The sequence below is a fragment of the Falco punctatus genome, assembly GCF_963210335.1.
Source record: "Falco punctatus genome assembly, chromosome: 4".
NCBI lineage: Eukaryota > Metazoa > Chordata > Aves > Falconiformes > Falconidae > Falco > Falco punctatus.
Genome location: NC_137583.1, coordinates 22,853,219 through 22,865,373, shown reverse-complemented (window position 1 = coordinate 22,865,373; position 12,155 = coordinate 22,853,219). Strand labels below are relative to the sequence as shown.

Here is a 12,155-nt window from a genome sequence, read left to right as displayed (position 1 = left end):
ACAGAAAATTGTACCCAATAGCACTTTTGGTCCCTACTTTCCCTCACTCTTTGCAAACTTACAGCACAAACCACATAAAAAACGAGCAAGTATTTCCTTAGTGCAGTCTGCAAGCTTCCAAAATACACACCAAACTACTGCAGCTTGTTACTCAACCGAGACTTCCTTCGCTATGACAACTGTGAATGTTTAAAATAATGCTCTTTTTCTGGAGGACCGGGGGAAGGAGGAAAGGAACCATGCTAGAACCTACTAGCAAACATTTTTAAAAATTGTTCTGTATTAAAAATGTTATCTATTTTGGTTGGTGACAGGCACTGGATCCATAGGTCTGTACTCAGTTGATGTCTAGCTAAAAAAGGTCACTGTTGCATGCCTCAAAACCATCCTGAGGAAAAAAAGCTTTCTTTAAATGAACTGTTTTTCACCATCACAGCATCATTGGAAAACTTTAAGGGCAAAGAAAAGGGGAAGGGAAAAATAGTTGGAAATAAATTAACAACAAACAAATTGCTGCAAAATACTTAAAAAGGGGACAGGTTTCACCTTCAACATAATCATTCTCACATTACCCTACTCCACTCATTCCATTACTGAACACGTTTTTCACAAGGGAACTTCAGAGATATTTGACATTTCTAAGGGAAACCCCTACAGAGCTCTAAAGTAACACTTGCAAATGGCTTTTTCTACTGCCTAACCCAGTCCAACATACATCGCTTCTCCAGCAACACAACCAAGCACAGTCTATGTATTCCTTACATTAGAGCTGAAGTTGACTGCCTTTAATTCGTTAGGTTTAATTTTTTCTGCGCTGTTCTCTTCTCCAGAGAGGATGTCTTGCCACAGTGAGTTACGAAAACGTTCATCCACAGATACAATATGCCCCTCAGTAGTAAACATATACTTATTTCCAGATTTATGCACTGGATTCTCTTCATCAAACAACTAAACAAGAGACAGGAGAGACAGCTGTAGTATGCATGCAACATTCTTCATGTGCCATCAACAGTAAGTTTAAAAGCACACACTCATGCATTTGAAGGATCACACAAAAAGCTACCTTTTAGCACTAAATGGGTAACTACTGTTAGCGCAAATGGAAATAAATAGTTTTAAAGCAAGGGATGTATTTCAGCCATTAAAAGGGGAGAGCGAAAGAAAAACTTCTGACATAACTTAAACTGCCCTTATTTTTCTAAGCTGCACTATGCAGGCATTTCTAGGCTGGCACACACTGTTCCCATTCAGTCACAGATTTGTTTGTTATTCTGCGCTAAAAGAGATTGAGAACAGTAGCTTAAGCAAGGTTGGCTCAAATGCTTTCTCCTGTGACTGCCAAAGCCTGATGGGGAGAAATCGGAGGCTGCTGCGAGGCAGGTGAAATGGCTACAAGCAGCCATTTAGCTCAGAGCTGCACAGCAGCTTCCTTCAGTCTTGCTCCCGCCTCTCCTTTCTAGCCTCCCCTCAAAAGAGCCGCCAGCTCTCACGCTTAGGCGGCTGCCCAACTCTCCAAGATTGTAGTGGGGTCAAAGAAAGAAAAGTGCACTGCTCAACACTCCAGTACCTAAACCCCTCTCTTACCCAGAGCCCAGCAGAGTTTCTAATTGATACTGTCCTGCCTCCTTGCTGTGCCATGTTTGTGCACAGAGCATGCAAGACAGTATCTTTGAAATGAAGAACATATACATACCAGGTACAGATATTTACATGTTTCACTGAGAAAAAAGCTCTCCATTCGATCTTCCTTTGTCTTCTCTACAACATGGTGTAATGTGGCATAGCCACACCTGCAAGATTTAAGATTAATTTGCATTTAGTTTCCATGCATTCTGATCTCAAAGTGCTCCCTAGATATTCCCTAACTTCAGGCAATTCCAACTGTCACTAAGGGTGAAGTTAAAATGAAACAAGTCTCTTCTACAACTGAATATTGATTATTGGTTTCTGGTATTCCAATGAGACTGTAATCATTGACCCTGTGGTTCATCTATTCCATCATACAGATTTATGAAGAGTCTTCAATTTTTTGGTTCAATTGAATTATTGGCTTCAATGAAATTACCGCACAAAACAGGTAATTTCCCCATACTGAGCACATAAGAAACCTAGGTCTGGAAGCCTGGTCTCATGCAGAGGTTTCTTCCCCAGCTACCTACTCCTCCCTCCCGCCAACACTTTATCAAATGACAAAGCTGCAATCTGTCACACAGTGCACTTGTAATTCTTTCCGTCGATCCTCTACACAGCATCTGAATCCTACTTAACTGCAGAATGGTGCTGTTTGGTACTGTCCTACAGTTAGTATAGACCTGTCTACAAAATCAGTAAATACCAAGAGTTGAAGAAAAATTTGCTATCTTCCATCTGAGTCTTGCAAGAAGTTCAGATACCCAGTATTACAGTCAGGATTCCCTGTCACTGTCTTCAGATGAAAGCTCATGTGCAACAGCATCTATCTTAGAGGCCATCCCTCCAGTTTAGTTTAACACCATGGGCTCACGATGTTAGAAATATTCTTGCAGGATCCATTATAAAAAAACCAACCTATTAATTGTACCAATTTTTAGCAACTGATCATCAAGAATGCATTTTGAAAGGTAATTATAAAATTCTGAAGGCATGAAGCTGTCACTAACTATAATTTCATTTTCAGATGGAAAAGCAGTAATTGCTCAATAAATAGATCATCATTTGTGGCTTTCATAGAAGGTTTGGTTTTCTGGTTTACCTACATTTGGTAGATTAGATTCTATATAATGCTTATAAAATATACATATGTGGCAGTGAAAAAAGACAAAGAATGTTGAAGACTGACTTTGCTTTTGTGTATTTTTCCAAACTCTGCAGAATATCCATTCCAACATGAAGGTAAAATGGGTTCTTTGTTGCCTAAGACAGACAGACAGACAAGAGTTAAAGTCAGCAATTTTGAAATCTTGTAAAAATAACACAACAAAGGCCGAGCAGCATCAGATTCTCATGTATTACAGTAAACTTATCTTTATAGGAACACGACTTAGATTACTCTGTGCAAGCTCCTCACATTTGCTTTAGTGCAAATCCTAATAAAACTTGTAGTAAATTCAAAACTCTTTGACAGCTTTCTTGCAGCCAGGAAGTTATTTTAGTTTACTGTATCTTCTGCCTGTTGGACCCTGTGCCTAGAAAATATAGCAAGGAATGCTATTAGACTTATTTCAATGGCTTCTATTAAGAAGTCAAAACTCTCTACCCTGTAAAAATCTGCCAGCTTTTTTTCAAAAGGTTGTTCAGTAGCATTTTTGTTTATCTTATTCAAAAGCCTATTTTTTTAAGCAAACAACAGAGCAACTACAATGCATCACAATCCAGTGACTAAACAAGAGACCTCTATGTAAGAACAGGCAGATTCACAGCTACCAAGTTTTAGCAGGCCAGAGGCTAGGGGTAGAAAAAGTGACTTTCTGAACAAAACCATTTTTGCCAAAACACAAGCTGTAAGCTCAGAGAAGTCAAGTACCTGATAAAGAAGATATGTCGATTCCACCAACTCTGGCCTCAGTGGGTAAAAGGGAACATCCGGTGCTTGCAATTGCCAGTTGTATCTTTCTGGAAGAGCTCCGTATCGTTTCCATATGGCATAATAAAAAGCATGGAGACAAATAGCATCTTCCACATCTCCTATCAATACCTAGGCGTAACAACAGCCATAAACATGCACGCTCAATACTGCAAGCCAGCAAATTGCTTTCCACTCTGTATAAGAACATGCTATACAATAAAACACTCCCCTCACAGAGACACAAAAAAAAAACCAAAACAACCCCCACAAAAAAAAGCTAATGTATTAAATCCTTCGCGTTAAAAGCTTTAGCGGAGCTCAGCCTCACAGCATGGTATACAAACGCTGAGGTTAAATGAGAAAAGTTGAAAGTATCTCAAATCTACTAGAGAGCAGGCCAGGCCTTCCAATATTGTTATGCTGAAGCGAAAGCTGAACCAGGTGTAAACCCACAGGCTGCAGCTCATCTGGGCAAAGATGCTTAGACTCATTTAGAGCCCAGGATTAGAACAAGCCTGACAACCCTCTACTGTGTCATTTAGGCTTTAGCAGAACGAAAGTTTACCTGTAGTCCAGGAAAAAAGGCTTGCAAAGAGTCAATCCATGTGTTCATCAGCTGGCCTGTGAACATGTTTACATTAACGTACAAAGGAGGGTCACCTTCACCTTCGTTGCAAGCTTCTCGACTGCCGAGCAACAATAAACACGTGTAAATATTCACTGGTTCAAAAGAATACAATGTATGACTCATTTCACAGCACTGCTACCAGCAAATAGAATGAGCCACAGATTGTCATGCTAGGCTCAAAGCCATTTTGAAAACAACCAAAATATCAGTCATGCTCACCAAAAATTCTTAAAGATATGTGGCATCGTATTCTAAAGTTATGTCAACAGAATCTACCAAAAGGTCATGCAGGATAAGCTTAAGTGGTACTAAACCAGCCAGTTTAATATATTTCCTTTGCAGTTCTACAGCCTTCTCTCAGCCTCACATTTACCAACTTGGACAGTAACCAGGTTAACTTCTTTGCACCAATAATGCTGTACAGATCAGTTGACTAAGCAGTGAAAGGAACGTTAAAAATCATTTCCACGGTGAATACCATGGAAATAAGATTTTGGTTTTTGAAGAAAAAGAGAACACAGATGTTCCAGAGCGTGACACAAAACACTACACAATCTCTCATATCTTGCTGGAGTACTCATTTCTTAAGGAATTGATACTCATATGAAATAACATACCCTCTTCTTAAGTGGTTCTGAATGTTTTGATAAGCATCATTGAACATCTCCAAGTCTTCCTTTTCTCCAAAGAGGATGTAAGATTTCAGAAGGTATTCATAGAATGAATCTGATCCTGCTCCCAATCCACTTTGCTTTCCAACCCAATGACCAGTTTGAATATTCACAACATTTCCTTTCAGAACAGACAAAAAGTTTAGGCTGAAATTGCCAAGTACATCAGAAAAAGTATTCAAGAACCAGGACTTAGAAACATGACATCTTCAAAAAGTCTTAAGGAAGAATGATCAGAGATTACTATCAAAATAGAGCGTTACAGTGCATTCATTCAAGGAACTAGCAAATGCATGTGGTTGTTTTAAATACCTTTAGTCATCTGCCAATCTAAATTATATTAATGGGGATACAAATGCAAGAACTTCGGTTTCATTTCCCAGTTACATGAAAAATTTGTCTTTGGAAACCGGTGCCCCAGGTAGTCATTCAGATACTTCATTTTTCTTATGAAATGACAAAATGCCATTTGGTCAACACAAACCACGAGTACACAAGGAGAGCGTGCCTTAACAGCTACAGAGGAAGCAGATCGATAGTTTAAGAAACCTGCAGTATAACGGCATTCTGCTACAGGAGACTGAGGTAGGTTAAAACATGGAGCCAGTCAATATAGAATCACCTCAGAGGAATTACCTAGCAGTCCAGTGTTATTGCTCCTGAGACTCCAGAGTGCTTTGACAGCTCTCCTGGCCACCCATTCAAACGTGGAATCGCCAAGCAGCCTGCTGAGGATACCAAACTCCACCAGCAAGGAACCAGCTCCCGCAGTACAAGTTTCATTATTGCTGTCTGGAGGCACCCCCTTCTTCAGATTGACCTGTGAAGCAGAGAGAGTCCTAACAGCCAGAAGGCAGGTTGCACCTCATATAGTTGTGCTCTCATCTGCAGTCTTACGTTTATTATAAAGCCTTTTTATTATTATTAATAATAATTATGAATAATAAAACAATTATATTAAATTATAAAATAATAAATTAATTCTGCAATATGTCGCACGCAATGCATGTGTATTTGGAAAGGCAGCATATCACTTCCTGGTCAAAAAGCTTTCCTGAATAATTCCTGAAGTTCATCTTCTAACTTTATAACATCACACTCAAGACAGGCAATCCTTATTTTGCTACTCTTATACACACTAATCCTTCCAAATTTCAGTCTGCTACATCATTTCTACTAAACATGCAGGTTCTTCCAAGGGTGATGCAAGTACTGCTTCCCCTCATTTAGTGCTCTTGAAACCAAGGATTTCCTCAGTAAAAGCTCCTCAACTTCCCCATAGAAAAAAACACCAAAGGGAAGTTAAACCACCCTCAACTGCTTCACCAGACTCTGAACAGAAGTGAAAGTTCATGTTTCTAAAGCTTGACAGGTCCGGAGGAAAAGCAGTGCTGGTGTCCCCAGAAATTATAAGTAGTCAGGCAAGCGCTAATTAGTTTTACATTTTAGAGTTGTTCCACTGAAACTGACATACTTCTCCCTGTGAACTGCATCTGCTTAAAGTGAGCAGACGCCACATTCAAGAATACCACAGTACTCTTGAGCACTCCCTGAGCAGTATTCAAGAAAATTACAAATCCCAAGCCCAGTATGACAAATATAAGTTTTATTTTATCACAATTATCTTAGTACCAAGTCACCAATAAAGTCACTTTCCTAGGCTATTTGCCTTTACAGTATTTCCTGTTAATCTTAATGACAACATTGTTTGCTGCTGCATGATATATAGGAAGAAAGCACAGGGTAGAGCACGTTCCAGCCAAACAGTACAGGAACATATGACTACTGACCCGCGCAGAATATATACAGATCGAAAAAACAGCCTGAAGAAAACATTTACTAGACATAAGGAGCAACTTCTACATCGTCCATGTCACCATAACTCAGTGCAGTTTCCCCACCATGCCATCTTAATGTAACTTAGAGCAGGTTCAATACCCCCCAAGTGCACATATAAAGGCACACCCAGGGCACAGAATCTGAGTTGTAGGACAGGTGAATTACTACTTTTAGATTATTTCCCCACTGTGCAGGTGTGCTCACTTACCCGAGGATATGGAATTCCAGTTTTGGTGTTCTCAAAGGCTGGAAGTAGTCTCACTGCTAGGTCATGAGCCATATGCAACAGTTCATTGTCATAATCCTTAATGGTCATATCACCAAAAGGCTGTTTGGTATCTGTAATTATTATGTGGGCAGAAAGCAGGCTTCCCAAAACCCTACGGGAAAAAGAAAAGATCTTCAGTTTTTAAACCTGACCTGAACATAGTTCTTCAGCTAAACCCTTACCAGTACCATGTTTAACAAAAGTATTACTTTGTGCACCTTATAGGCACTACAGAAAGGGATCTTTTTTCCCCCTCCAGTAGTGAAAATGTCTAGAAGTCATGTTGCTTGTCAGCCACAGGAATCACAAAATCCTGTTCTGCAAAATTTACCTAACCCAGTAGCTCCTTACAACACACCAAGTCTATTTATGAGTGAAGACCTCCTTGACCCTGCAGATTGCTGTAAAGGTTGTTATATAAACTTAGTATTCAGAAAAAAGAAAGCCTAGCCAAGTTAGGCAGCAATTGTTTAGGCAGCACTGTTTAAGGCATTCTGAAAACGAAGCCATTTAAACTCAGACCAGTCTCTTAAACTCATCTCCACGACAAATAGGCCTGTTTTTCAAAACAAAAGTGAAAGTAAGCAGAAGGTCCACCGAAGAAAATCAAACTGGGAAAACTCATCAGCAGGGTTGTTTGCTGTGCACATATCTGACCCTCTGCTGCAAGAGCAACAACAAAAAAAGTAGCAGTCTGCAAGCCAAACACACTTGCAACTACCACTGTATCACTGCTCCAAGTCACATGTGACTCATTAAAATAGTTTTAATTATAAAACCATGGAATATTTTCAGAAAAGGTTAAAAACCAGTTTACTTAAAGAACAACTACAGAATAAAGCCTACCAAAGACATGCTTATCAGTGACTTGGCTTTGGTTCTCCTGCATATGGACACCAAGTGTTTAACCTTGTTACTGTTTTTAAGGACAGAAACTTTAAGAGTGACATACCTGATTGTTGCCTCAAAAACTTGGACTGTCGAATCTTTATCAAATGAAACTGTGTCAATCACCAACTTCACTGCTTTCTGGAATTCTGAGGAGTTTCCCATTACCTTTTACATAAAAAGAAAGCTATTTTGTCTAATTGTTGCTGCAGAAGAGGGTTGGGGAAGAAAACTGCAAGTTCACACTTTAAACCAACAGTCACACTAACAAGATACAGAACAGTACTCCAAGCTCCTGCTAAAAAGGCTTTCCAGAAGGTTACCCATCCTACTGACATGTAAAAGTGAGCTTTATAAAAAGTACATTAAAACAGGGAAATCCCCGAAGATGTATTTTGTCTGTTTCACTAATCTAGGCACGCAGGTATTCTTGCACCCTAGCATCAGCCTTGTGGGTGATCTCTTAGAGCAGGAGTCTAAAAACTCTTAAGATCTAGCACACTGAGAGTTTTAACTACTTAAGCTATCAGTTTCAGAGTTAAGTTCATCTTTAAAGGCAACACAACTTGCAAAACCATGACATTTATTTGACTAGGGAAGTCCAACCTTTCGGGCTTTTGACTCAACACTGCATGCCATGCCCAGGAGCTCCCTCAAGCCAGTTTTTTATAGGTATACCTTAGCAATTTGCTTCCATTATATCCAGAGACAGACATAAACTCAGCCCCAGCTACAAGGAAGCAGGAATGTGGAAGGAAAAAAACAAGTTCCCACTTGCATACGTTAACTATAAGGCTGAGTGTACACGGAACCTGCCTAGCTCTTTAACCACCAAAGCACCATGTGCCAACCAGCCTGCTCTTTCTATTACCCAGACACAAAAGGAAAAAAAAAAGCATTCATATGCTTGATCTGAGCAGATGAAAAGCGAAATATGCTTTCTCCATGCGGCAGCCTCTAAACCACAAGAGACTCTACCAGAAGTTGTATATTTGAGCAAGAAAAAATTATGTACTGCCCCAAAAGGTATGGACAAGACACTGAGCCATTGGTGAATGAGTACAGGAGGGCAACTGTTCAGCCAACACACCATCAGCCATATAGCACAGATCCCCAGCTGTTGTTTCGGTTAAAACCAACATTTTCCTCACTTCCTGCTTTCGGTTTTGTTCATTACTGCTGTGTTCAGTTGAACAGCTGAGACCTCCTCACCACAGAGCTGCAATTCCATTGCAGCAATGGGAAGGCTTTCACAACCCAAAGCACACGTACAGTCCTTGCACACACCACCTTCTGCACAAAAAAGAAACATGCCGCAGATCCAGTGCATCAATGAGCTCTGGCACTCCAAAAGGCCAACAATCTGCCCTGACTGCAAAGATGAGACTAATGAAACCTAAGGGGGTCTCTAAATATGCATAAGGAGTTCAAGGAAGAGGCTCTTTTCTCCATGATACCATATTACTGGTACTACTAACGTAAAAATGAGTTGCTTCTCACACTATCTTCAAATTTTATCAGAAATGCATGTAATGGTTTATTTTACAGGCAAGAATCAGCTTCACAGATTTTTCCCTCCTTCCTTTCACTGCTCTTCATACAGATATATGTGTTGGCCAGCCCCTCTCTGCCAAGCGAAACAATCAGAGCTCTTACAGTCACCTTGAATAATACGAACTCTCCTCCTGACATGTCTCTCAGCAACCCATACACACCCCAGTTCAAATTCACCCTTCCTGAACACCAGCAATGGCAGTAACCTTAAAGAGATCTCACCTGAGACTTGGGGAACATCTCCAAAATTTCCTGTCACTTCTGGAAATCTCTGCCAATACATCTCCAAGTACTCTGGCCCTTCCCTGCACGTTTAACGTGGCTAGCTGTTGAACCAGTATACACCCAGCACCATCTTCTCCTCAGAAGTGAAGGATTCAATAAACTCTCACAAACTATGAGACCTTTTACTTCATATTGCTGAAGTTCATTACAATTTCAATTGGTTCCTCACGATGCCATCTTGCCTGCCCTCCATGTTAAGAATTGATCTCTATCAGCAGCTCAGCATGGAAACATCAGCACCGTTTGCATTAACGATATTAACAGGCAAAGACCGAACAGCACTGGTAATGTGGAGTAACTCCCTCCAATTTGAAACTTTCTGTTGCCACCTTTCTTCAACTTCTCACCAAGTTTCTCTACCAAGTACACCTCCTCTATGGCTCCGCCATTATTTTTTTTTTTTCTAGATCTGGAGCTGATTCAAAAAAGCACATCTACCAGAGTTAGAAGTTCAACCTCAAAGCAAGAGACAGTACCAATGTTGTTCGGTACCAGGGCAGATGAACCTAGCAAGACCCATCTTCAAAAGAAGTTTGAATAAAAAATTCATGCTGTACTACATCTTCATTTCCCCTCTAACTCTTTCCAGCACACTACCTGCTGTCAAGATGACAGCTCATAGCCATGCTCCCACCTCAATCCAGCCATCCCACAACTGAGACCTGCCATTTCACAGCCCTTCTAAATAACGCTCTGTGCCCGAGAGTGAACTTTGACTCCCAGTTTCCCACAGGGGAAGAACTCATCCAGTGAATTGCAACAGGCGTCCGTTTCACTAATAATGGCTAGACTAACAGAACAGAGCAAGCAAGACTCTTGCACGTTCAAGAGCATCTGGGGTTTCTCATCTCTCAAAGCCTGTCATCAACTGACTTCAGCCTTTCAGACATTAATGTCCATATCCTGCTAAGGCACTGCCTTCAGAGTTTAATTAGCTGAGGAATTACTCTCTGACAATACACCCCTGCTACATTAATGTGCCTTTAAACTAACTTACACAATTCAGTTTGTTCATTCCAGCTGCTGACATAAACCTCCTGAAGTTCCCTCCTAATTAAATTTAACGGGACAACACAGCAACTCCAGAGCCTTCCCATACAGCAAAGCACAGCCTCAGCAGCTGGACAAATGGAAGTCCTCCTTGCAGGACCACCACCTGGGAAGCTCAGCTAAGATATGCCAAGTACCTCAGGGCAGGTTTTGGAGGTGCCCCTCAGTCATCAAAATCAGGAATAAGAAAACTCCTTAACACCAACGTAGCATTAAGAAGCAGGCATTCTGTTATCACAGTGCTGGATGCATGGGAGATCACTCCACCTCATGTGCATGTTTCATTCAAGCAAAATTATATAGTCCACACATAGGTTTATGCGTTCCATTTCTCTGAAAAATCCTACATATTCATTCAGTAGGCAATACTACATTAATTAAATGTTGTGCGTGTTCCTTACAGGTGTGTTTCAGAGTCTTCTAGGGGGTCTCAAACAATAGTCGACTGTATGTAGTTACAGCTGATCGAACATCGAACCTCAATTACTTCCCTTACACAGAGAGTTGTAGTTTGCTTCATTGGTTACCTATCCAACGGTGTCCTCGGGTACCGTACGGTCTCCTCTGTGACTCGTTAAGTTTTAGACGACTCCTTCCCTCTTGATATAAAATTACCACACTAAGGTCAGTTAGCAATCTCTCTACAGCGATTATACTTAAACAAACAATACAGCTGCAGAGCTAAACCAAACTAAACCGTGTGGTAGCACCACCGCCCTCGAGGACTCACCGCCAGCGTGTCCAGCGCATCGATCAGCGTCAGCGAGTAGTTTCCCAGCACGTCGTTGATGTTGAGGTTGGAGCTGGAAGAGAAGAACCGAACGTCAGGGCCCGATGGGTCCTGGCCCAGAGCCGGGCCCAGACCCCGGCCTCAGGCCCCAGACCCCGGCGAAGGCCCAAGGCCCCGAGTCCCGCCGGCGGTGACTCACGGGTCGTGGCGGTCGGGGCCGCGCCCGCGGCAGTGGAGGGGGTCGAGCTCGTCCCGCGGGAAGGCGTGCTGCATGTAGCTGTCGTAGCCGAAGACGAACATGCCGCGGGCAGCGTCCCGCAGCCGGGCCCGCAGCTGCGGCGGGAAGGCGCCGCTGTAGCGCCGCTCGTACTCGTCGCCCCCCGCCGCCCCGCCGCCGCCGCCCCGCCGCAGCAGCGAGCCCCAGTGCGAGGAGCCGGGGCCGGGCGGCGGCGGGAAGGGGAAGGGGAAGCGGCGGCGCAGGCAGAGGCCGGGCGCCAGCGCGGGCAGCAGCGCCAGCAGCGCCTGCAGCCCCAGCCTCAGCAGCAGCAGCCCCAGCACCAGCGACCGCCATTGCATGGTCGCCCGCGCGCCGCGCGCATAGTTTAAAGGGGCCGCCCACTCCCCCCGTCCGCTCCGCAGCCCCCGCCGCGCTCCGACGCGATGCGGCTCCTTTAACAGCGGAAAGGAAACACGGGCAC

General features: G+C 42.6%; 1 protein-coding gene across 1 annotated transcript in view; it reads right to left on the bottom strand.

The window, feature by feature from the left end:
- The window catches only part of EDEM1 (ER degradation enhancing alpha-mannosidase like protein 1), a 15,165-nt gene extending 3,010 nt beyond the window's left edge, over positions 1–12,155 (bottom strand). Inside the window, exons 1-11 of the mRNA XM_080384706.1 lie at positions 11,657–12,155; positions 11,458–11,530; positions 7,903–8,006; positions 6,891–7,062; positions 5,480–5,663; positions 4,790–4,964; positions 4,110–4,230; positions 3,503–3,673; positions 2,819–2,892; positions 1,694–1,790; positions 763–948 (exon numbers count right to left, since the gene is read on the bottom strand). Coding sequence (XP_080240832.1) covers positions 763–948; positions 1,694–1,790; positions 2,819–2,892; positions 3,503–3,673; positions 4,110–4,230; positions 4,790–4,964; positions 5,480–5,663; positions 6,891–7,062; positions 7,903–8,006; positions 11,458–11,530; positions 11,657–12,033 — 1,734 coding nt within the window. The 5' untranslated portion in view covers positions 12,034–12,155. The remainder of the gene's footprint in view (positions 1–762; positions 949–1,693; positions 1,791–2,818; positions 2,893–3,502; positions 3,674–4,109; positions 4,231–4,789; positions 4,965–5,479; positions 5,664–6,890; positions 7,063–7,902; positions 8,007–11,457; positions 11,531–11,656) is intronic.